Here is a 21,474-nt window from a genome sequence, read left to right as displayed (position 1 = left end):
GCTAGTTAATTAAGACATTCCACAGTGAATACATATTTCAAAACACCATTATTTGCCAATTATAATAAATGAATAATTTTTTTAAAGGGTAAAATAGGCTTTTGATAGGAATTAAGTATCTGTCAAGATCAAGCTTCTGTAATGTGGCAATGGTCTGTAGTATGTCATGAGGGTGAATCTAAATTCTTGGGAATTCAAATGAGGAAGTGCCCTCTTTTTGTTTTTGATGCAAAGCCTAATCAGGGATTTTTTGTTGTTGTTGTTGGGGGGAGGACAAGGTTTCACTCTGTTACCCAGGCTGTAGTCAGTTCAGTGGCTTGATTGCAGCTTTGACCTCCTGGGATCAAGTGATCTTCCCACCTCATCCTCCTGTGAATAGCTGGGACCACAGATGACACCATGCCAGGCTGTTTTTTTTTTTTTGAGATGGAGCCTCACTCTGTTGCCAGGCTGGAGTGCAGTGGCATAATCTCGGCTCACTGAAACCTCTATCTCCTGGGTTCAAGTAGTTCTCCTTCCTCAGCCTCCCAGGTGGCTGGAATTACAGGCTCACACCACCATACCCAGCTAATTTTTGCGTTTTTAGTAGAGACGGGTTTTCACCATGTTGGCCAGGCTGGTCTTGGTCTCCTGACTGCATGATCTGGCCTCCTTAGCTTCCCAAAGTGCTGGGATTACAGGTGTGAGCCACCGCAGACAGCCTGTTTTTTTTTTTTTTTTTTTTTTTTTTTAATAGGGAGGCGATCCCGTTCCCTGTGTTGAACAAGCTGTTTTTGAACTCCTGGGCTCAAGCAGTCCTTTTCCCTTGGTCTCTCAAAGTGATGGGATTACAGGCGTGAGGCACCACGCCTGGCCTAATTAGTAACAGAGCAGTTACTAACAGAGAGGTTTAATCTTACTTGACTCATTTCTTTGTTATAACAGTGATATAATTTATCTTGTTCTCCCTAAGATATTAGTGAAGGTGTATTTTAAGCATACTGAAATATATAAAAAACCAAATTTATGTGGATTATAAGTTAAAATTAATAATTAACTTTTACAGAAGGACTGCTTACTAATAAAATGACTAGAAACTTCATTTACTGTGTAACATTTTGTTCCATGTAACAATTCTTGTACAAAGTGAGAGATGATTGTAGGAAAACAGCCGGAAATACAGTGAATTCACAAGAAACAATTTACATTTATTGAGATAGAACTTGTACTATATTCAAGATAGCATTTGAGACATTTCACAAAGGAACAGTGTGAAAGAAGACACAGCATTAGTAATGTGTGTATGTGTGTGTGTGTATGTGTGTAGCCTGCCACCACCATACCCAGCTAATTGTTGTAGTAGAGATGGGTGTTTTACCATGTTGGTCAGGCTGGTCTCAAACTCCTGACCTCAGGTGATCTGCCTTCCTCGGCCTCCCAAAATGTTGGGATTACAGGTGAGAGCCACTGCGCCCTGCCCCACTTGGTCTTTTAATATTAAATTTGTGCTCTATTACTGGGTTTGGAGTTAACGATTTCAAATAGTTTATAAAAATAAGTGATTAAATGTAAATTTATATACATGTAACTCCATTAACTCCATTAAATGTATATATATTTCCATTTAATCACACACACACACACACATATATATATGTATATATATGATTTCTTTTTTAAGTCATTTAAAAAATTTTATGTATGTATATATATGATTTCTTTTTTAAAGCACAAATTATGGCTTGTGTGGTTTGGGGATCCTGGAGCTACTCTGTCCCCCACAATGAGTGCCCTTGTGGGGGCTGTGGAGCCTTTAGGATTTCATATAGAAGAGTTTGCAAACCAGCTAGTTCTAATGTCACCCGCTCAGTTTTCAGTTTAGTTGGGGAAAGGTGAGTTGTCTATGAGACAATGTTATTAATAACAGGAGAAACCCAGTGGCAGGAGCAGTAGTTGAGGAGAGATCCTGCATCCACATTTTGATTTTCTGTCTTGTTCTTACCTACTTGATACTTGACGGTAATTGGTACCATATTCACAATGAATTTGTGAATTCTAGGAAGGAACTAAAATTAGGAGAACACCCCTGAATTGTGTCTTCCTTTGTCTCTGAAAATGCTAAACTGAAAAGTATACATATATTAAAGAAAAACTCAAGGAGAAATAAAGAAAAATGAGAAAGATAAAGCCTGCAGCATACAAAATGATTCTGTGCCTTTAAAGCACACAATAGACGATGGTCCCCAAAAGAACTTTTGTGCAAGTGTTGAGAAAACGGTATGTCCACTGGGTCATGATAGACACGAAGACAAAGGGAACCCAAGGAACTGTTTTTAGTTAAATATTTATGTAATTAAATAGAATATTGAGTAATTTTTTTCTTTGTAAGTGTCACGACCTTTGTGAACCAAACAGCTAAATATCGTTGTTTTGCTCTGTCTTCTTCTAGGCTGATTTAGACCCTCGAAGACCACCAAGGCCAGAAGTAAAAATTACTAGTCCACAAGAAAATGAAAACAACGAACAAAACAAGGACTATGCTGCTGTGGCATAGAAGATTTTTTAAAAGGGTGTATGGATTGCAAGAAAAATGAAGGGTTATGATACTTGAAAGATAAGCACATACTTATTGCTGAATATAATGTGACACTACGATCGAATACTACCTACTGAATTTTAACATTAGGATCCTAGTGGAAGACTAGATAACTTTTAATGGCTACTAATGCAGAATTATTTTTATTGCATGTGCTTTAAAAAGTCATATAGAAATACCAGATAAGAGGGGACAGAGGAGAATTTGCAATGGAAGACAATTTGCCACTTATATTTGTAAAGGATAAAAAAATAGGATCACTCTTACTGTACACATTATTATACATTTAGAAGGCAGCTTATTCTAAAGAATTTTTTCATCTAGAAGACATAGAATTTTAAAGAACTGGTAATAGGAAAGGATACACTGTTTTCTTAAAGCAATAAACTCTTGAATGAACAAATTGCGATTTACTTTCAGACATAATTTGGAGATGGCAATAGAGCAAAATGTTTCCATGACTTGTATTTTTTCCCAGATTTTTTTTTAATTGTACTTTAGGTTCTGGGGTACATGTACAGATCATGCAGGATTGTTGCATAGGTACATACATGGCAAGGTGGTTTGCTGCCTCCATCCCCCTGTCACCTACATCTGGCATTTCTCCCCATGCTATCCCTCCCCGACCTCCCCCCTCACCCACTGTCCCTCCCTTGCCCCCACTCCAACAGACCCCAGTGTGTGATGCTCCCCTCCCTGTGTCCATGTGTTCTCATTGTTCAACACCCACCTATGAGTGAGAAATGAGATGTTTGATTTTCTGTTCTTGTGTCAGTTTGCTGAGAATGATGGTTTCCAGATTCACCCATGACCCTACAAAGGACGTGAACTCATCTTTTTTTATGGCTGCATAGTATTCCATGGTGTGTATGTGCTTGCTAACATACCTTTCTTCCTTCCTTCTTAGACAAAATCCACCTTAAATGAACGACAAAGACAATGCGAGGTGTTCCTGCTGGTGGGAGGAAGCACTGGTTCAGCGTGTCAGTGACTAGTATTGCCACGCCCTCCCTCAGTCCTTTCAGGTTTGCATGCTTGTGGCTGCAATGGCCCATACTCAAGAAGGAATTCTAAAGGAGCTCCCCGTTATATTGTAAAGCCTGGATGACTGGTTTGCAAATAATGGAAATCCTATGGATATTCACTAATCCAGTCTATCTTTACCAATAATATCTCTCACTTCTCCCTGATGTCATTAAATTAGAGAAGTTGTTATTGGCATTCCAAAGATTAAATTATTCTCAGATAGTTTTTAACAAAAATAAAACAGTGTATTAGGAAGAAAAAAGTAGGCTATATGAAGAGTTTGTGACTGCTCAGTTTCACTTGTTTTTTTTTTTTTTTTTTTTTTTTGCCTTATTTCTATTAGGAATGTTTTTGCTCTAAGGGTATCAGCAAATATTTATTTTTCCTAGCATGATCTATTTAGAAATTCGAGCAGGTTTCTTTATAATTAGAAGGCATCTGATAGAAATTGTCAGAAAAAAACTTTAGAAGTTATTTTAATGAAGCCGATTCCTGATCACAACTTCCTGGACTGATTAGATTGATTTATAGTTGACTTGTGAGGTATATATGGGGAAAACATAATTTCATTCTTTTCTGAATTCTTAAGAGAGGATGTTCTTCCATAAATATAGATATTTTTTCTTAAAGGATATATTTTTAGTTATGTGAAAGTTGTAAGTGTGAAATTTTAACTCCTGGTGCTTTTCTAAAATTCATTATTGTAAGTTTAAAAGATTTTTCTCTTCCGGGTTTCATTTGGAATAAAGAATTGGCAGTTATATAAAGCACTTAATAAGACTATAGAAAATTGATGTATTTTTTTCTCAACATGATTTTAGTATTTTCCACAAATAGGAAGTGTAAACAGAGATGATAATATAACAGTGTTTGAAAGAGATAATGACACAGGATATAATGATCTGGGAGCCTGCATTATACACAGGGCGCTTTATCTTTCTAGTGTAAAATCTAAATTGTGCTTTCTACTACTAGGCTTACTTTTTCAAATGAGATGGTATAAAGCACTGTGGGCTATAAGCAACCATGTTGTGTTACTAGGCAAATAGACCAATTGGTCTTTTTAAAAATTACTTAAAAACTTTTTTTGTGAAATGGAGTCTCTTGCTGCCCAGGCTGGAGTGTAGTGGCCAATCTTGGCTTACTGCAACCTCTGCCCCCGGGGTTCAAGCACCTGAGCTGGGATTACAGGTGCCCGCCACCGCGCCTGTCTAATTTTTGTATTTTTAGTAGAGATGTCTGTTTTCCCATTTTTGACCAGGCTGGTCTCAAGCTCCTGACCTCAGGTGATCTGTCTTCCTGGGCCTCCCAAAATGTTGGGGTTACAGGTGTGAGCCACCATACCTGGCCCCAATAGATCTTTTAATATTAAATTTGTGCACTATTACTGGGTCTGGAGTTAATGATTTCAAATAGTTTATAAAAGTAAGTGATTACATGTAAGAAATTATAACTGATTATCAAGGTGATTCTTTTTTCTTTCTTCAGTGGAGAGTTTCTCTCTTTCTCTTTTCCTCCTTTAATAAAAATATTTCTCTTTTTTTCCTGTCCTTTTCTTCATTATATTATGAACTTTAGGTTTTAGGAAACTCCTAAAGAGTCATTTTAAGGAAGCACAGCATTGATATTTTACATGAGAATAGCCTTTGGTATTTTAAGTATACTTCAAGAAGGTCACTATAACCGTAGCAAAAAACCTTAAAACTGGGGACATATTCATTCCATGTGTGTGCCTATTTTACTACCAGTTGACAAGATACAATTGTGACCTATTTTGAGGGAATGAATAACAACTTACCACTTTAAGACCCTTTGCAAACATGTTACAAAAAAAAGGTATTTAGCTGAGGAAGAAATCATCCACTGGGAATTAAAATTGTGGGTGTCACTTCAGAGATGACTTTAACGTAAATGCTGAAAGTTCATTCACACCACAAATGTGGCAGTGTTCTCTGTGGAGGATGGTGATCTCTGTGGCATACCAGCTCCTCCAGTTAAGTGAGACTCATTGACAGACTGGGGATCATTGATGTGAGTTTGACAGACGAGATCTCGGTAGGCTTCATGTACTGTTTTCTAGAGAGGGTGCTATGAAAAACTTATGATGCTTTTATGTGATAACCAATATAATGCTTTAAGATGTTAATTCTTTGTGATGCTACATACTTTTAAAAAATATTTTATGAAACTACTTAGTTAAACTTATCTGGATTTTAAGACACTTGTAAACAACTAGTTTGTTAGTAAAATTGGGGCATTAAGAGTTTTACAGAGCAAATAAAGATTTTGATGAAAGTCATTTTGAGGATGTTTTACCTGGGTTAGCTTCTGTTAAAATAGCTACTGAGTGCCCAATGACTTCTAGTTATAAAATATGATACTATGACCATAAAATCACTTTTTGCTTGTTACTCTTCTATATGACCTTAGAAATACTTTATATTTCAAGGTTTTTTTCATGGTTTTTGGGAGAATGTTAGGATGCCACACTCATAGGAAGAGTGTGATACTGTCATGCCTCCTGTTTTATTGTATGATTTCTTGCTATGTAGTGTGTGAAGACAGAACCATCCCATACAAGAGTGGCTCAGAGTGAGGTATCTCTGTAGGTTCACAGTTGTGAACGCATGTTAATATGGTATTATTCATGCTAACTCTTTCAGTTTATAGCTCATAAACTAACATCTTCAACATTTTCATTGAGTGACCTACCTTATATGCCAAATAAGGTTTATTCACCTAGAATAAACCGAATAAGGTTTATTCGCCTAGAAAAAAATCTGTGTATTTGAAATAATGGCTGCATGACAACATGAAGTTTTCTTTCATTTTTTGTTCAGCAAATGGCAAAAGCAGAGTTTAAAAAGTAGATGAATTGCTGAACAGAAAGCATCAAAATGAAACTCTTGCCAATCTGAACAGAAATATAGCATATAGACATAGATACATATCAAATACTTACACAGATGCACTCACACACTTTAAAACATTAAAAAGGCCTCCTGCGGCTTGGTGTTACTAATAAAATAAGGCTCTTTTGGGTGAAGCTGAGAGAAGTGATGAGTTAAAACGTGAGAGGAAATGCTAAGAAATGACATATAGTATGGTACTTTAAATCGTGATTTTCTAAGACTTTTAAGAGATTTACAATTCTTCAAATAAGAAAGAAACTAGCATTTCAATGACAAATGTATTCTAGGGAGGTGTTGAAACAAATCTGGTTTTTAAAATGTGATATATCACAGAAACAAACCAAAAAAAAACCAAGACATACATCTTGTTTTCCTGAAGTAACTACAGAGTGCGGTTCTTTTCCTCAAGCTTATGCACAGTACTTTTCAAGTGCAGACTCTTTTATACCAATACAGACTCTGTTACTACTGTTTGTGAATGTGTGTGTGTGCACGTGTGATTTACATAGGTGTAGCAAGGACTTTTTTTCATACCAGTTAGCCAGGTGTATCATAAATAGAATGAAAGACTAACTTGCTGGTCCACTGGTTTATATAATGTTCAGGTTCAGTGCAGAAGCATTTTGGCATTTTTATGTGAATATAACATCCTCCAGGAATAGAATCATTTTTTAAAGGTTAGACTGTTATTCTGTGATGAAGAACACATACAGTTGTTTGTTGTTAAATATCGGTTTTGTAAATATCATAGGATTTTTCCTTTTTAAAACATGTCAGGACATTTAGATGGGACGGATTTTTGTTCTCCCTACATGAAATTTGTATGTTTCCTCCCATGAAGTTCGAGTGATATGAATGGGGAATACAAGAGTGTTCCCTTATGTTGATAAGGAAAAAGATACTGTTTTTGAAAAGGCATAACATCCTGTAGGAGACGGGGAATTAGGCAACTGTTTTAAATTGTCTGGTTTACCATAAGACATTTATAGAATCAGGAGGTAACTGATGGAGCTCCAGTGACTTACGCCAACGATGACTTCAGCTTTACTCTAAGAATGGGTCCAAATGAATTCTCTGCAGTTTCATCAGCTTGAACCATATAGTTTAATTGTGTTTCATTTATTGTCACTAATGCAGTGACATATGGGAAGAGGGAATGGTTGTAGTCATTCTTAGAAGAATTTTTGAGAAAGCCCGTTTTGTCTTCTGCTTCGGTGTTTTTTCTTGTGTCTTAAATCTTTCGTATGTACAATGATAATGGGTGATGGTTGATGTAAGTAAAGATTCAATTGAGCTCATTGTTTTTAAATGACTTAGTATTTTTAGAATGTCTCTGTAAGAAAAATTGTGTTTTGATCAAACTATGAGCATTTAGGTTTTTACTTCTGTATCAGTGTACGCTCTAAAATGCAGAAGTTTACTGTTTGATCTTTTGAGTAAATAGACCTACATTTTATATAATTAAAATGTGTTTAGATGGTTTATTGCTTGTTTAGGATGTTATGTTGCTAATATTGCATGTATTAATCCTTTTTATGGCTTTTCACAAATACAATGAAAACATTTTTTACTTAAAACCATGTAGAAATTCAGCACATTAAAAGATACTTCTATTTCTGTTTGGCATGTATATTAAGCTTCATTATGTAAAGAATTTTTTTTTTACAGTTTCACATACATGTTGTTTATTTGATAAAAATTTTAGGTATATTCAAAATGTCACCATTATTTCTTTTATGGAATAGTTTTATAGAAACATAGGTCCAGAGCTTTTGTGATAAAGAAAGGTATATTTAAAAACGGAATAGATTACACACATTACATACATTTTGTATACATACATCTATAGGAATCAGTTTATAATTGTATGAAAATTCTGCTTTAGTTTGTGGATATTCACTGCTTTCATTCTATTTTTGAAATAGTTTTGTTATTTTCTCTATGTTTGAGAAACCAAAGTAGTGAAGCACAAGCATTTTGTTTAATTGACATGTTATAATAAAAAAGTGTGATTGGATCCCATGACTAAGGAGTGTACATTAATGTATTTCTTAAAAAAAAAAAAAAAAAAAAAAAGCAAGCCTCTGCAAAAAATGAGGCATCTAAATTGCCACCGTCAAGTCTCTCTAGACTGCATGGTTAATTGACATTAGAAATTTTCCACTACCACCAATGTAATTTCTACAAGGTATTGTAAAATCGCTAACATGTGTTTGTTGTTGTAAAATACTTACTTATGAGTGTAAACAAGCAGCTTTCCTGCAGATTTCCAAGTGTTTTTTCTCCCTCCTTGTGGGACTGTAGTCTATTAAAGCTTTGCATAGGATTCTCAGATACCCTCATAATCAAATTCACTCATTCATTTAAAAAAAATAAATGATTTCAGATGTCCGGCACTTCCTTTACTTTTGGTTGATTTAACAAATTCATTGCTTTAGTGGTAACAGAAATCATTTTAAAAATGCAAAGACAAATACACATTCAATTCAAAGCTAGATGAAGCAGCTCCCATCGGTTATACTATATTTGTTCTCTTTGGCTACAGATAACTGTTAGGATTGTCCTGGCTCTTTTGTAATTTCTGGCTGCTAATTTAGTGGCTTCTCTTAACTCTTCCAATACACAGGATTTCCCTGAGCAATCTCATTCACAGTCACGATTTTAACAGCTGCCTGTGTGTTTTTGATGCCCAAATCTATGTCTCTAGGTCAGGGTTCTCTGTGAGAGCTGCAGACCTACGTCCACAACACTCACTTGGATATCTCATAGTTACATCCAACTCAGATGTTCTCTGCTCTTGAACATATACGTCTGTTCCTACATTGCCTATCCTGATTAATGATGCTAGTCGCCTCCCTACCTAGAAACCTGAGAGTCTTCTTAAACAATTCTTTCACTCCTTTTGTCATTAAGTTCTACTTCATCTGATAACAAAAAATTCTGAGAAATATTGCTTCATTGTTTACTAATAGGCGCTTTCCTGATCTTGTTTACTGGCCGTAAGTGTTCCCCTTCATTTGCTTAGCTCACTTTTTCTACTGTGTTGTAGACTTTTTGCTATTGCTTGGAAGGACTTCTTTAAATACCGTTTATAACCTTTGCTGATCATAGGCCCTACAAATATCTCTGCCAGCTTGTGGTTTATCTTTCTTTTTTGCTTTTCTAAAAATGATATTAGTCTAGATAAGTTTTTAATATTAGTATAGTCAAATATGTTAACATTTTTCTTGATAGCTTGTTTTATGTGCTTTCTTTAAGAAATCTGAACTCTGAAGTCAATTTCAGATGTTCTTCGACTTACAATGAGGTTACATCCTGATAAACACATTACAGATTGTGAGTCAGAAATGCATTTAATATTCCTAACCTACCAAATATCATAGCTTAGCCTAGCCTACCTTCAACATGTTCAGATCATGTACAATAGCCTAGAGTTGCACAAAATCATCTAACAGAAAGCCTACTTTATAATAAGATGTTGACTGTCTAATATCATTTACTGAAGACTGAAAGTAAAAAATAAAATGGTTGCATGGGTACTTGAACGATGGTTTCTATTAAATGCATATGGCTTTTGCACCATCATAAAGTTGAAAAATTAAATTCCCATTGTAAGTTGGGAACTGTCTGTGTATTTATTATACAGATTATATATTAATTCTTTCAATTTATTTAAATTTTGCTTTTTGCATTTAGGGCTTCAATCAGGAGAAAATTCTTGCGTGTGTTGTAGTTAAAGACTTAATTGAGCTTTGTTTTTTAATATGATAGCAAGTTGTCTTAGCATTACTTATTGAATAAGCTGTCTTTTCCCCATTGGTTTATAATGGCACCTTAGTCATACACGAAGTTCCCATGTGTTTTAGGGACGTTGTTGGCTCAAGTTTGGAGGAAAATCCAACTGCAGACTGAATTGTGATCCCACTCCCCTCCTCCCAGTTCATGTGTTGAAGTCCCAACTGCATTGTGACTGTATTTGGAGATAAGGCCTTTATAGAAGTAATTAGCAATGGCTTCTTGGCCTTTTGGCTAAGACGAATGATACTGTAGATGTAATAAATGTTAACGGAGGTCTTAAGTGTGGGACCCTAATCCAGAAGGACCGGGTGTTCTTATAAGGAGAGAAAGAGACCCCAGAGCTCCCTCTCTTTTCACCATGTGAAGACAGCTACCTACAAGCTAGGAAGAGAGCCTTCCTCAGAAACCACATCTGCTGGCACCTTCACCTTGGACTTCCAGCCTCCGGACCTGTGAGAATTATAAACACCTGTTGTTTAAGGCTCTGGTCTGCAGTATTTTGTTAGGACACACTGATACAAATTCCTTCTCCTTGCCAGGTCTTAGATGATATAATAAGCTCTTTTACTCTTGTCATTGTCAGTGAGTAGACAAGAGAAAGTATTAGTTCAGAAGGGTTTTCCATAAATTCCTTTTGTTTCCTACTCAAGGCAACATTAAGTTCTTATCATATATATTCGTACCGATTTCTTAGTCTTCTGGCGAGAATCTCCCTTCCTTAGAAGGGTATTGGAACCGGTAGCAATGGGGAGTGGGGAGGTGATGCAAAGAAGTGACTGGGGTCAAGTCAGATACAATCTGGAACTTGCTCCTCCACCTCCTGGTGACTGTCACTTTCTTTTATATTCAGGCTGGCTGACAGTTTGGATACAATGAGAAGCATATCTCATTTAAGATACTGAAGGGCAGAGTTTCTAATAAAAACATTAGAAAACATTAACAGGCATGCAAAAAATGCTCAGGACAATGTGCAATACAAAACGGCATGCAGTATTTCATGCCATGTTCCCGCCTTCTCATGGAACTTTTAGATACGACCTCTTGGGATAAGAATGACCTCTTAGGAGAAGTCTGGAGGTCGCCAGCTGTCTTCACGATAGCTTATTACATTTCTCACATTCAAAGGTGAAGGAAATATTGTTTACGGTAAATGGCCTGTAGAGGAGGGTTTGTCTGTACATTCTCTGGTCTGATGGTCTGTTTCTGTTCTGTTTTATTGGGCTCTCAATGCCAAAACTGTACATTTAAATTACTATAGGTTTATAATAAAAAGTGATGTTTGGTTGAGTGAATCTCTGTACTCCATTCAAAAATATGTTGGCTCTTTACTGTTCCATACAAACTTACAGGATCAACTGTCAGATTCTGCGAAGAAACTGCTTGAGATTTTTATTAGAAATGCTTAGGTGTTTATAATATTAAGATGTCTTATCTATAAATTTAAAACATCAATTAATCCAGGTCTTTAAAAAAACCTTCCAAAAATTTTTATAGTTTTATTATAAAAGTCTTGAACATGAGTTTTTTTAACCTATTTACTTTTAGCTATATTACAGTTCTGTGGCTGTCGTAAATGGGATAATTGAAAAATGGTTTCCAGTTGTTAATAAATATGTTTATTATTGGAATGTTGTTGATTTCTCTAAGTTGATGTTGTATTCAGCACCTTACTGAATTTATTAGAAGTGGTTTGGAGGACTTTAATGAAGACTGTAATGTTATCTGCAAAAGTAACATTTGTTTTTTTCCTGTTTCAATCCTTAAAATTATTACTTACTTTTCTTACTGAGTAAACCATAACCACTAGTACATATTGAATGGAAGCAGCCATGGCAGATATTTTTGTCTTCCCTTAACATTAAGGGAATGCTTCTAGTATTTAACAGTAAGTGTGATGTTTGCTTATGTCTCTGGTAGATGTCTTATATCGATGTACTCCTAGTTTTCTAAGAGTTGTTTTTTTTTTGAAAAGTCTGCAAGAGTTTATTTATGAACTATGAATGAATTTTATAAAACTCTGCTTCCATTAAGATTCTCAAGCTTCTCCTTTAGTTTTTTAAATGTAAATTACAGTACTTTTTTCTCTAATGTTAAACCGTTCTTACATTCTTAAGACAAACAGTAATTGGTTTCATATATATATATATATATATATATATATATATATATGCAACTTTACATGTTTCCGGATTTGATTTGCTAATATTTAGAATTTTTATACCTCAGTTTGTAAATAGAATTGATGTATTTTGATTGTTTTCATACATCCTCTTTTCTGAGTATAGTAGTATGGTTATGGTAGCTTCATAAAATAAGGAAGAGGGCTTTCCCTTGTTTTCTACTCATGAAAACATTTGTCGATTTGGGTCATCTCTTTCTTGAGTGTTTGATTACTTATCAAACTGGCTCAGCCTGGTATTGTGTGTGTGTATGTGTATGGTTAAAGTAGTTTTTCTTTTTTAAAATTTGGTTTCTTTTCTGGTTACCTGTCTGTTGAGGTTTTCCGTTTATTGAATTGAATTAGCAATCCATATTTCTTTAAAAAATTGTTCATTTCTTTCATATTTTCAAATTTATTTTCCAAAAGTTATTTAGAGGAGATTTAGAACTTTTAACAACTCCTACCTAATGTAGTCATGTTATCTTTCTTCATTTCCAATATTATTTGCATCTGCTTTTCTTTTCTTTGTTCATTATTGCCAGATACTCATTTTTATTAATGTTTTCTAAAGCAACACATTTTTTGATCCTCTGTACTATTTGTTTTTTCTATTTCCTTGTTGTTCTTTTCCTATCACAAATATTTCCTTTTTTCTACTTTCTGTTTTCTATAATTTCTTAAGTTGCATGCCTTGCTAGTTACAATTTGGCTTTATTCATTTTAACATGCTTTTGAGGCTATACGTTTACTAGTATGTATCACATTAGCTATAACCTCAAATTTTGATGTAAAATTTTTTTGGGGGTCATCTGGCTTTAAATGGATTTTGTAATTTTCTGTTTGTTCGTTGACTCATGGGGAGATGCGTGCTGCTAGTGCTCTACCCAGACCCCATTTCACCCGGCTGGTGCACCCACCTGTCACATGCTATGTGGGTGTTCTTTAACTTTAGCACAGTCTCTGTTAACTGTGACAAGTCCTTGTGTTGACAAGTGGCACACCGCTGTCCAAGATGGCCACCACCACACCTAGGGATGCTTTTTCTCCACTCTCGAGTGAGTGTTCACTTGCTTCAGAGAATCGCCTGCAGTCGAACAGAAGCTGCCTTGGCCCGGAGGTTTCCTTCTTGCATTAATAGCTTGCAGTCAGCAACAGACTGGCCTAAAAGGGAAAACGTCATCCCTTTGCCACAAGGTGGTACTAACTGGTGCAGTGTGTGCGCCAGAGTTCCACACTCTGCATCCTTTTGCTCCAGGGTGGGATCAGGCTGCGTCTTGCAATCGTTTTCATCCAAATCTTGGGCCACATCTTGCTTTATTTTCCCCTCTACCCTGTGCTGCTGCTTCTCTCCTTTTATGAACCATCCCTCAATAAATTGTAGAAGAATCCCCATCTCGGGTTCTGCATCTAGGGGACCCAACCTAAGACAGGGGTATCAGAATAGCTCAAGCTTTGGAAATAGATTTTCAGGATGGAATTCTGGGAATGGATAACTTGGTGGCCTGACAGCAATGGATGTCTCGTCACTGGAGGTAAATGGAGTTTTGAAAGTCTCTGGCAGGTTGGAGCAGTGTGATTGCTAAGATTTTCATCTGTGGCAAACTGGGACAGTTTAGAAGTAGAAAAGGGTGCACTAGCTAGAGCAGTGCCTGTGGAGTTTGGAGTGTAAACCGGAAAGGGACGGAGGCAGAGCTCAGTCGATTAGAGGTTTATTTTGCTAAGGTTGAGGACGTGACTGGAAGTAGAAACAAAAGTAACTGTAGGATCTGTGACCAGTGCTTTTTCCATAAAGGACTTTGGAAATTTCAGTATTTAAGGGAAAAGAGAAAGCAAGAGGGAAAAAAAGGGAGGGTAAGCAATAAGACTATAGTCTTAGGAGCCTTTGAGTAGCACTCAGTGAACCTACATTTTCTGTGCAATTAAAAAGGGAGTAGGGGGAAAAGTCAGGCATTTGTTTCACATTAAATCTATATTTTACATTATATAAGATAAAATAAGCATGTGAAATTACAGCTATCTGGGAACAAAAGGCAAGCAGGTTTGTTCGTTTGTTTGTTTGTTTTGGTGTGACTCAAGCTTAACTTTCCCTTTGGCATAGTGAGTTTGGGGTCCTGAGATTTATTTTTCTTTCACAGGAGGTATGTGGAGAAATAGTAACTCTAAGGCAGATTATGGAATTAGGTTGCTTTCACTAAGCACACTTTAAGAATTGAAAAAGAAATGACAAGCACAGATATATACTAATCAACAATTCAACGCCAAGTGAAATTCAGAGGACTTCATTGGTAACACTTAGAAGAATACTTCTTTAGGCTGGGCGTGATGGCTCACGCCTGTAATCCCAGCACTTTGGGAGGCCGAGGTGGGTGGATCACGAGGTCAGGAGTTCTAGACCAGCCTGGCCAGCCAACATGGTGAAACCCCATCTCTACTAAAAATACAAAAATTAGCTGGACACGGTGGCAGGTGCCTGTAATCCCAGCTACTCAGGAGGCTGAGGCAGGAGAATTGCTTGAACCCAAGAGGCCAAGATTGCAGTGAGCTGAGATTGTGCCACTGTACTCCAGCCTGGGCAACAGAGTGAGACTCTGTCGTGCAAACAAACAAACAAACCATATTCAAAAGCACATAGAGCTGAAGATTGGAACTAGGAATTCTCAAGTAAGTCTAGATAAGTTGCCTATGTCAGTGTCAAGTCCTTTATGGGGAAGGATTAGAACCCCAGGACTTGATGTGGGACCATCAGGGTGTCTGCATTTGAGAACTTGGAACTTCCTCCCCTTTCCTCTAAATGTTTTGCATGTGTGGAAATCACCCACTCTCCTTTGTTGGAAGGTAGAGACCCCTCGTTACCTGAAGTCTCTGTGGAGGCTTCAAATGGGAGCAGAGCCCACTTACTAGACAATGCTTACTCTCCTGCAAGAGGCAGGGTGGCATGCCTAAAGCTAGTTCTGAGGGTGTTGGATCAACTGGGAAAGAATATGGAACTGGATAAGGAAGAGCTTGTAAAATTGGGGCCATGCCCTGGTGACACAAGACAATCCCCCAGCAAGAGTCCTGGAAGACAGATCTCTGGTGCTGCTGGGATGGCTCTTGGAAGATTGCCAAAAGCACAGGTCCCAAATAGATAAAGTAGAGATGCCAGACTGTGATGGTGGACTATAGAGGAAGGGGTCAAAAGGCACATTGTTATGAGCATGTGAGAATGAGTCTCCTATGTAAAACAGGGACGTGTTAGGAGAGCTTGCAGGTGCAGCATTTGTCAAGATGATCGGTGTGCTGGTGAACACCAGCATGTTAGAGGATCTCAGTAGTGGCTGTCCTTTGTAGGCCAGGGTAGAAAGTAGGAGATGCCATTGGAAAGCTGGTTCTCTAGCAGCAATAAAGGTAACAGGGTGTCCCAGAACAGCACTGAACCATCAGAAGCAAGGTGAGAATTGTATTATGGATGGCAATATTGGAAGGACAGCCAGAAGGCCGTGACTTGCAGACTCTGTAAACACGGTCAACTGGATATGGTGTTTCAAAGGCAAGATGTATGGGTGGGTATCAAGGGTGTGTTTAATGTATATTATCCAGTAGAGTAAAGAATGGTTGAGCAGGTTGGGTGCAGTGGCTCATGCCTGTAATCCCAGCACTTTGCAAGGCCAAGGTGGGTGGATCACGAGATCAGGAGTTAAAGACCAGCCTGGCCAACATAGTGAAACCCCATCTCAACAAAAAAATACAAAAGTTAGCCTGGTGTGGTGGTATACACCTGTAATCCCAGCTACTCAGGAGGCTGAGGCAGGAGAATCACTTGAACATGGGAGGCGGAGGTTGCAGTGAGCCGAGGTCATGCCACTGCACTCCAGCCTGGGTGACAGGGTGAGACTCGGAAAAAAGAAATAAATAATAAATAAATAAGAGAACGGTTAAGCAGAAAGCAAAGGTCAGCTGTTTCAATAAACAGTGAAAATCCTTTGCCTGGGTTTCATTCTGAGCTATTTTTTAGTCAGAGCCCATCAACTGAAGAAGCTGGGTCCCCATGAGGAGGACTCAGACACACCCTGGTGTGGGCAGTTTGGTAATTTCCCAAGTCCTTCCCCAAAGGGCCCTAGAAGCCAATTCCTTGGATAATCTGTACACTGACAAAAGAGGAAATGTACAGCTTTTCTGAGCACTGTTGGATTCTTGAAGACCCAAGGTAACACCTGGCCTCCTCTGTTACAATAGGACATACAAGAATCAGATAATAAATGGAGTCCTCACCAAAGTCTATAGCACAGTGGGCCCTCTGCATTCACAGATCCAATGAGCGGTTATATTTCTTCGGTCCCAAATGTATAATCACAATCACTATTCTTAGGTGTTGACAGAATCTTCACATATTCGTCCCTATGAACTCTAGGTTTCCTTTTTTTTAAATAATCTTAAGGTATCTTCTACTGGAAGGACCCATGAATCATAGAATAAGAGGTATTATAGTAGAAAAGGCCAAGTAGAAGCCCCTCCTAGGCCAGTAAAATAAAATACCACATAGTGAGGGAATGGGAGGTATTAGTGCTATCCTCAAATATTTAAAGGCTGCAAGGGTAGCATTCCCGTTACATCCCTGTGTAATTTACTGGTCTGGCTACAGCAAAATCGTAATGGATCATGGTGATAATAATGTACTACCATTACTGAACAAAGTACTAGCCTCAAACACAAGAGCTTGTGTCAGATGCAGGATCTTTATTAGAAAAGATGAACGCAGCCTCTGTTCATTTTATTTTATGTGGCTATTGATCTGGCCTAGGCATTCGTCTCAATTTCTATCAGGAAGGAGAATCAGAAGCAGTTTGCATTTCAGTGAGCCAGAGAATTACATTCATGATCTTGCTAAAGGGCTATTGGTTTTTTCTTTGGATGTCATACGACTGTGACAGTGCTTTGTGGGTAGTGTTAGAACAGACATAACTTTTTTCATTCTCTTACTTTCAACTTTTCTGTGCCATTATGAGAGTATCCCTTGTAAACGGCAAATAACTGGATATTGAAAATCGAATCTGTGAATCATTGTCTTTTATATAGAAAGTTCAATTCATATATGTTTTGACTTCATTCTACTACTTAATTTTGCTGTTTCTATTTATTTTTCATATTTTTTCTCCTAATTCTGGAAAGTTCTCAGATATTATCATTTCAAGTATTACCTCCACCCCATTTCGATTTTTATCTCCTTCTTCAACTCTTTTTAGATACATCGAGGATATTTAGTTCTTTTTCCTAGTTTCAGTCTTTCTTTCACATTTTTATTCTTTTATATCTTTATTTTGGGTTATGGGTCGTTACTTCAGATCTTTCTTCAGTTCCCCAAATCCTTCCTTGGCTGCATCCAATCTGCTGGTTTTTTTTTTTTTTTTTTTTTTTTTTTTTTACTTTCATTTGATTTTTAAGATTAATGACTAGGGTTTTCATTTTTTGAAGTCTATTTGGTTCTCTCAAATTTGGTTTTCTTTTTGTCTGTTCAGAAATCTTGTTTTTTTCGTTACATTTTCTATTCCTTTTACAATTTTAATATTTTTGAGAATATCTAAATTTAAATATTCAGTTACAAATACCCAGAATTTTACGAATGATTTTTGTTTCCTTGGGTGCCTTTTTCCCCGTCTGCTGCGTCTGCTGAGCTGCTGTCCTGAGGTTCTTTTATTTGTTCGGCCTGGGCATTTTCACTGTGAGCTCATCTTTGGATCCTTTGCTTGCATGAGGCCATTTATACTCTGGGTTGTAGAAGTCTTTCTGGAGAGGTTTCACATTTCCTTTTGCCAGTGTCCTAGAGTTTCACGGTTCTTAGACCAACATGATGTATATTCTTTGATTTTGGAGTCCCAAACTACTTGGGTAGTATATGTTTGAGACCTGCATGTTGTAAAATTGGACTTTGACTTTATACAGGTCTTTTTTTTTTTTTTTTTTAACTACCAAGAGGCTATGGTGGATAGCAAGAAATCTTGTGTCCATGCTATTTCTAGGAGCCTAGGAGAGTACACTGTTTCTAATTCCCTGTTCCTAAAGTGGCTGTTGCATGAGAGAACCTATGTTAGGGAGAGCTCTCATTTTCTTTTCTGTCCCCTTTTTAAAAAACCTGCATTAAGGTATTTATTAAAAACCCACAACTAACATTACATTTGATGGTGAGAGTGTATGTTTGAGTCCTCAGATTAGACACGGCATGTTGTCCTATCACAGCTCTTCTCCTTAGTTCAGTGCAAAATATCAAATAACGGCCAGAAATAATGACAAAGAGTGAAGGGCAATGCACGGAAGTGATAATTCACATGAAACCGTGCTCCATGAGAAACTTTACCGACTTCAAAATTCTTTATTAGCAAAGAAAACAAACTTTTCTACACCTAAATTGAGAAGTTTTTGCTGTAGTAACAGATGGAATATAGAAAATGAGTGAGGATATTGAGAATTTACCTCCTGAATTTACCATAGTAGTGGCTGAATCTTACTCCTCTTGTTTTATCTTGACACATAACTATAACATTTCAGTGGTTTAACAAAATATACATTTATATAAATATAAACAAGAGTTCACATAAAGTTAAGGTATAAGGCAAGGGTTGGGGAATTGTATTGCTACACAATTCTTTAGGGAAGCAGGTTGATGGGGCAATGGCCGTTTACTCACGGCTCCCAGGGTGCCCAGCCTCTGGACATCCAGCTGGAAATTGGTAAAAGAGGGAAACCAGAATCACAGGGGAGCTTCTCAAAGGCCAGGTGGGGGTGAGGTGCACAATTATTTCTGCCCATATACGGTTGGCCAGGCCTCAGCCACAGACTCCAGCTAGAGGAAAGAGGGACTGGAAAAGCTGACACCTTCCCAAATCTCCCTTTTTTTCTTTCCCTGAGACAGAGTCTCGCTCTGTTGCCCAGGCTGGAGTGCAGTGGCGTGATCTCAGCTCACTGCAACATTTACCTCCCAGGTTCAAGCGGTTCTCCTACCTCAGCCTCCTGAGTAGCTGGGGTTATAGACATGCATCACCAAACCCAGCTAATTTTTGTGTTTTTATTTATTTATTTATTTATTTATTTTTGTGAAATAGTATCTCATGGTGGTTTTGATGTGCATTTCTCTAGTGAAATGCAAATGAGGTTCAGCATTTTTCTTTTTTTTTCTATTATTTTTATTTTTTTATAAGAAAAAGAATAAAGAAGAGGAAGAAAGAGAAAGAAGAAGAGGGAGAGAGAATGGGGGTATTGCTTTATTGCCTGGGCTAGAATACAGTCTAAATATGGGTATGCCTATAATTGTCCTTAATAATGGAGACATAAAAGAAAATGAGGGAAGAGAATAACAAACAAGGAGCCAACGAACATTTCGTTTAAACTTCTAAGTTGATATGATGTGGTACTGATCTACGTATTCCTGTATTGGATGCGTATATATTTAGGAACTTTAGCTCTTCTTGTTGTTGCATTGATCCTTTTATCATTATATAATGTCCTTCTTTGCTTCTTTTGATCTTTGTTTCTTTTGATCTTAATTTTAACTTCTGCTTTTTATTTATTTATTTTAGCTCTCTGTTTGGTTGGTAAATCCTTCTCCATCTCTTGTTTTAAATCTTTGTGTATCCTTGAATGTGAGATGGGTCTGGATGCAGCATACTGATCGGTTTTAGTTTTTTATTCAAATTGCCTGTCTGTCTTTGGATGGGGGATTTAGTCAATTTAAATTTAGAATCAATAATATATGTGAGTTTAATACTGCCAGTTAATATTAGCTGGCTATTTTGCCCATTAGTTGATGTAAATTCTTCATTATATTGATGCTCTTTTTGGTATTTTTTTAGAAAGGCTGATACTGTTTGTTCCTTTCTATGTGTAGTGCTTCTTTCAGAATCTCTTGTAAAGCAGGCCTGGTGGTGATGAAATCTCCGAGTGCTTGCTTATTCACAAAAAACTTTATTTTTCCTTCACTTGTGAAGCTTAGTTTGGCTGGATGTGAAATTCTGGGTTGAAAGTTCTTTTCTTTAAGGATGTTGAATATTGGTCCCCATTCTCTTCTGGCTTGTAGGGTTTCTGTTGAGAGATCTGCTGTAAGTCTGATAGGCTTCCCTTTGTGGGTAACCTGACCTTTCTCTCTGGCTGCCCTTAGTATTTTCTCCTTCATTTCAACCCTGGTGAATCTGACGATTATGTGCCTTGGAGTTGCTCTTCTTGAGGAATATCTTTGTGGTGTTCTCTGTATTACCTGGAGCTGAATATTATCCTGCCTTACTAAGTTGGGAAAATTTTCCTGAATAATATCCTGAAGCGTATTTTCCAGCTTGGATTCATTCTCTTCATCACATTCAGGTACACCTATCAAGCGTAGATTAGGTCTTTTCACATAGTCCCATATTTCTTGGAGACTTTGCTCATTCCTTTTTATCCTTTTTTCTCTAATCTTGTCTTCTTGTTTTATTTCATTGAGTTGGTCTTCGACCTCTGATATCCTTTCTTCTGCTTGATCAATTCGGCTGTTAAAACTTGTGCATACTTCACGAAGTTCTCGTATTGTGTTTTTCAGCTCCATCAATTCACTTATATTCCTCTCTAAATTGTGTATTCTTTTTAACATTTCGTCAAATCTTTTTTCAAAGTTCTTAGTTTCTTTGGATTGGTTTAAAACAAGTTCTTTTAATTCACAGAAGTTTCTCATTATCCACATTTTGAAGCCTGCTTCTGTAATTGGAACACACTCGTTCTCCATCAAGCCTTGTTCCGTTGCTGATGAGGAACTGTGATCCCCTGTTGAGGGAGAGGCGTTCTGCTCTTGGGTATTCTCAGCCTTTTTTGGCTGTTTTCTTCCCTTCGTTATAAATTTATCCATCTGTGGTCTTTGTATTTACCGTCTTTGTAATTGGTTTTCTGAGTGGACGTCCGACTTATTGATTCTCAGCGCCGAAATCTGAGCAACCCACTGCACCGACTGAATCAGCGGCGTTAAGATTGATGGTGCTTTTCTGACTCTGCACCAAGAACCGTCG

At 37.2% G+C, this 21,474-nt stretch overlaps 1 protein-coding gene and 1 non-coding gene across 4 annotated transcripts in view; one reads left to right on the top strand and one right to left on the bottom strand.

Moving 5' to 3' along the window:
- Nucleotides 1–11,840, top strand: part of DCDC2 (doublecortin domain containing 2) — a 211,342-nt gene extending 199,502 nt beyond the window's left edge. The window contains exon 9 of one of the 3 annotated variants that reach the window (XM_074398508.1): nucleotides 2,429–11,840. In XM_074398508.1, coding sequence (XP_074254609.1) covers nucleotides 2,429–2,533 — 105 coding nt within the window. In that variant the 3' untranslated portion in view covers nucleotides 2,534–11,840. The remainder of the gene's footprint in view (nucleotides 1–2,428) is intronic. The other 2 variants (XM_003927304.4, XM_010338013.3) reach the window with 2 other exon arrangements.
- Nucleotides 11,841–13,423: 1,583 nt separating this feature from the next.
- On the bottom strand, nucleotides 13,424–13,528 carry LOC120361194 (small nucleolar RNA SNORD46). The gene has a single exon (XR_005577538.1). It is a non-coding gene; the product is annotated as a small nucleolar RNA SNORD46 (small nucleolar RNA).
- Nucleotides 13,529–21,474: the final 7,946 nt, after the last annotated feature.

Source organism: Saimiri boliviensis, chromosome 4 (genome assembly GCF_048565385.1).
Source record: "Saimiri boliviensis isolate mSaiBol1 chromosome 4, mSaiBol1.pri, whole genome shotgun sequence".
NCBI classification, from domain to species: Eukaryota; Metazoa; Chordata; class Mammalia; order Primates; family Cebidae; genus Saimiri; species Saimiri boliviensis.
This window is presented reverse-complemented; position numbering and strand designations above follow the sequence as displayed.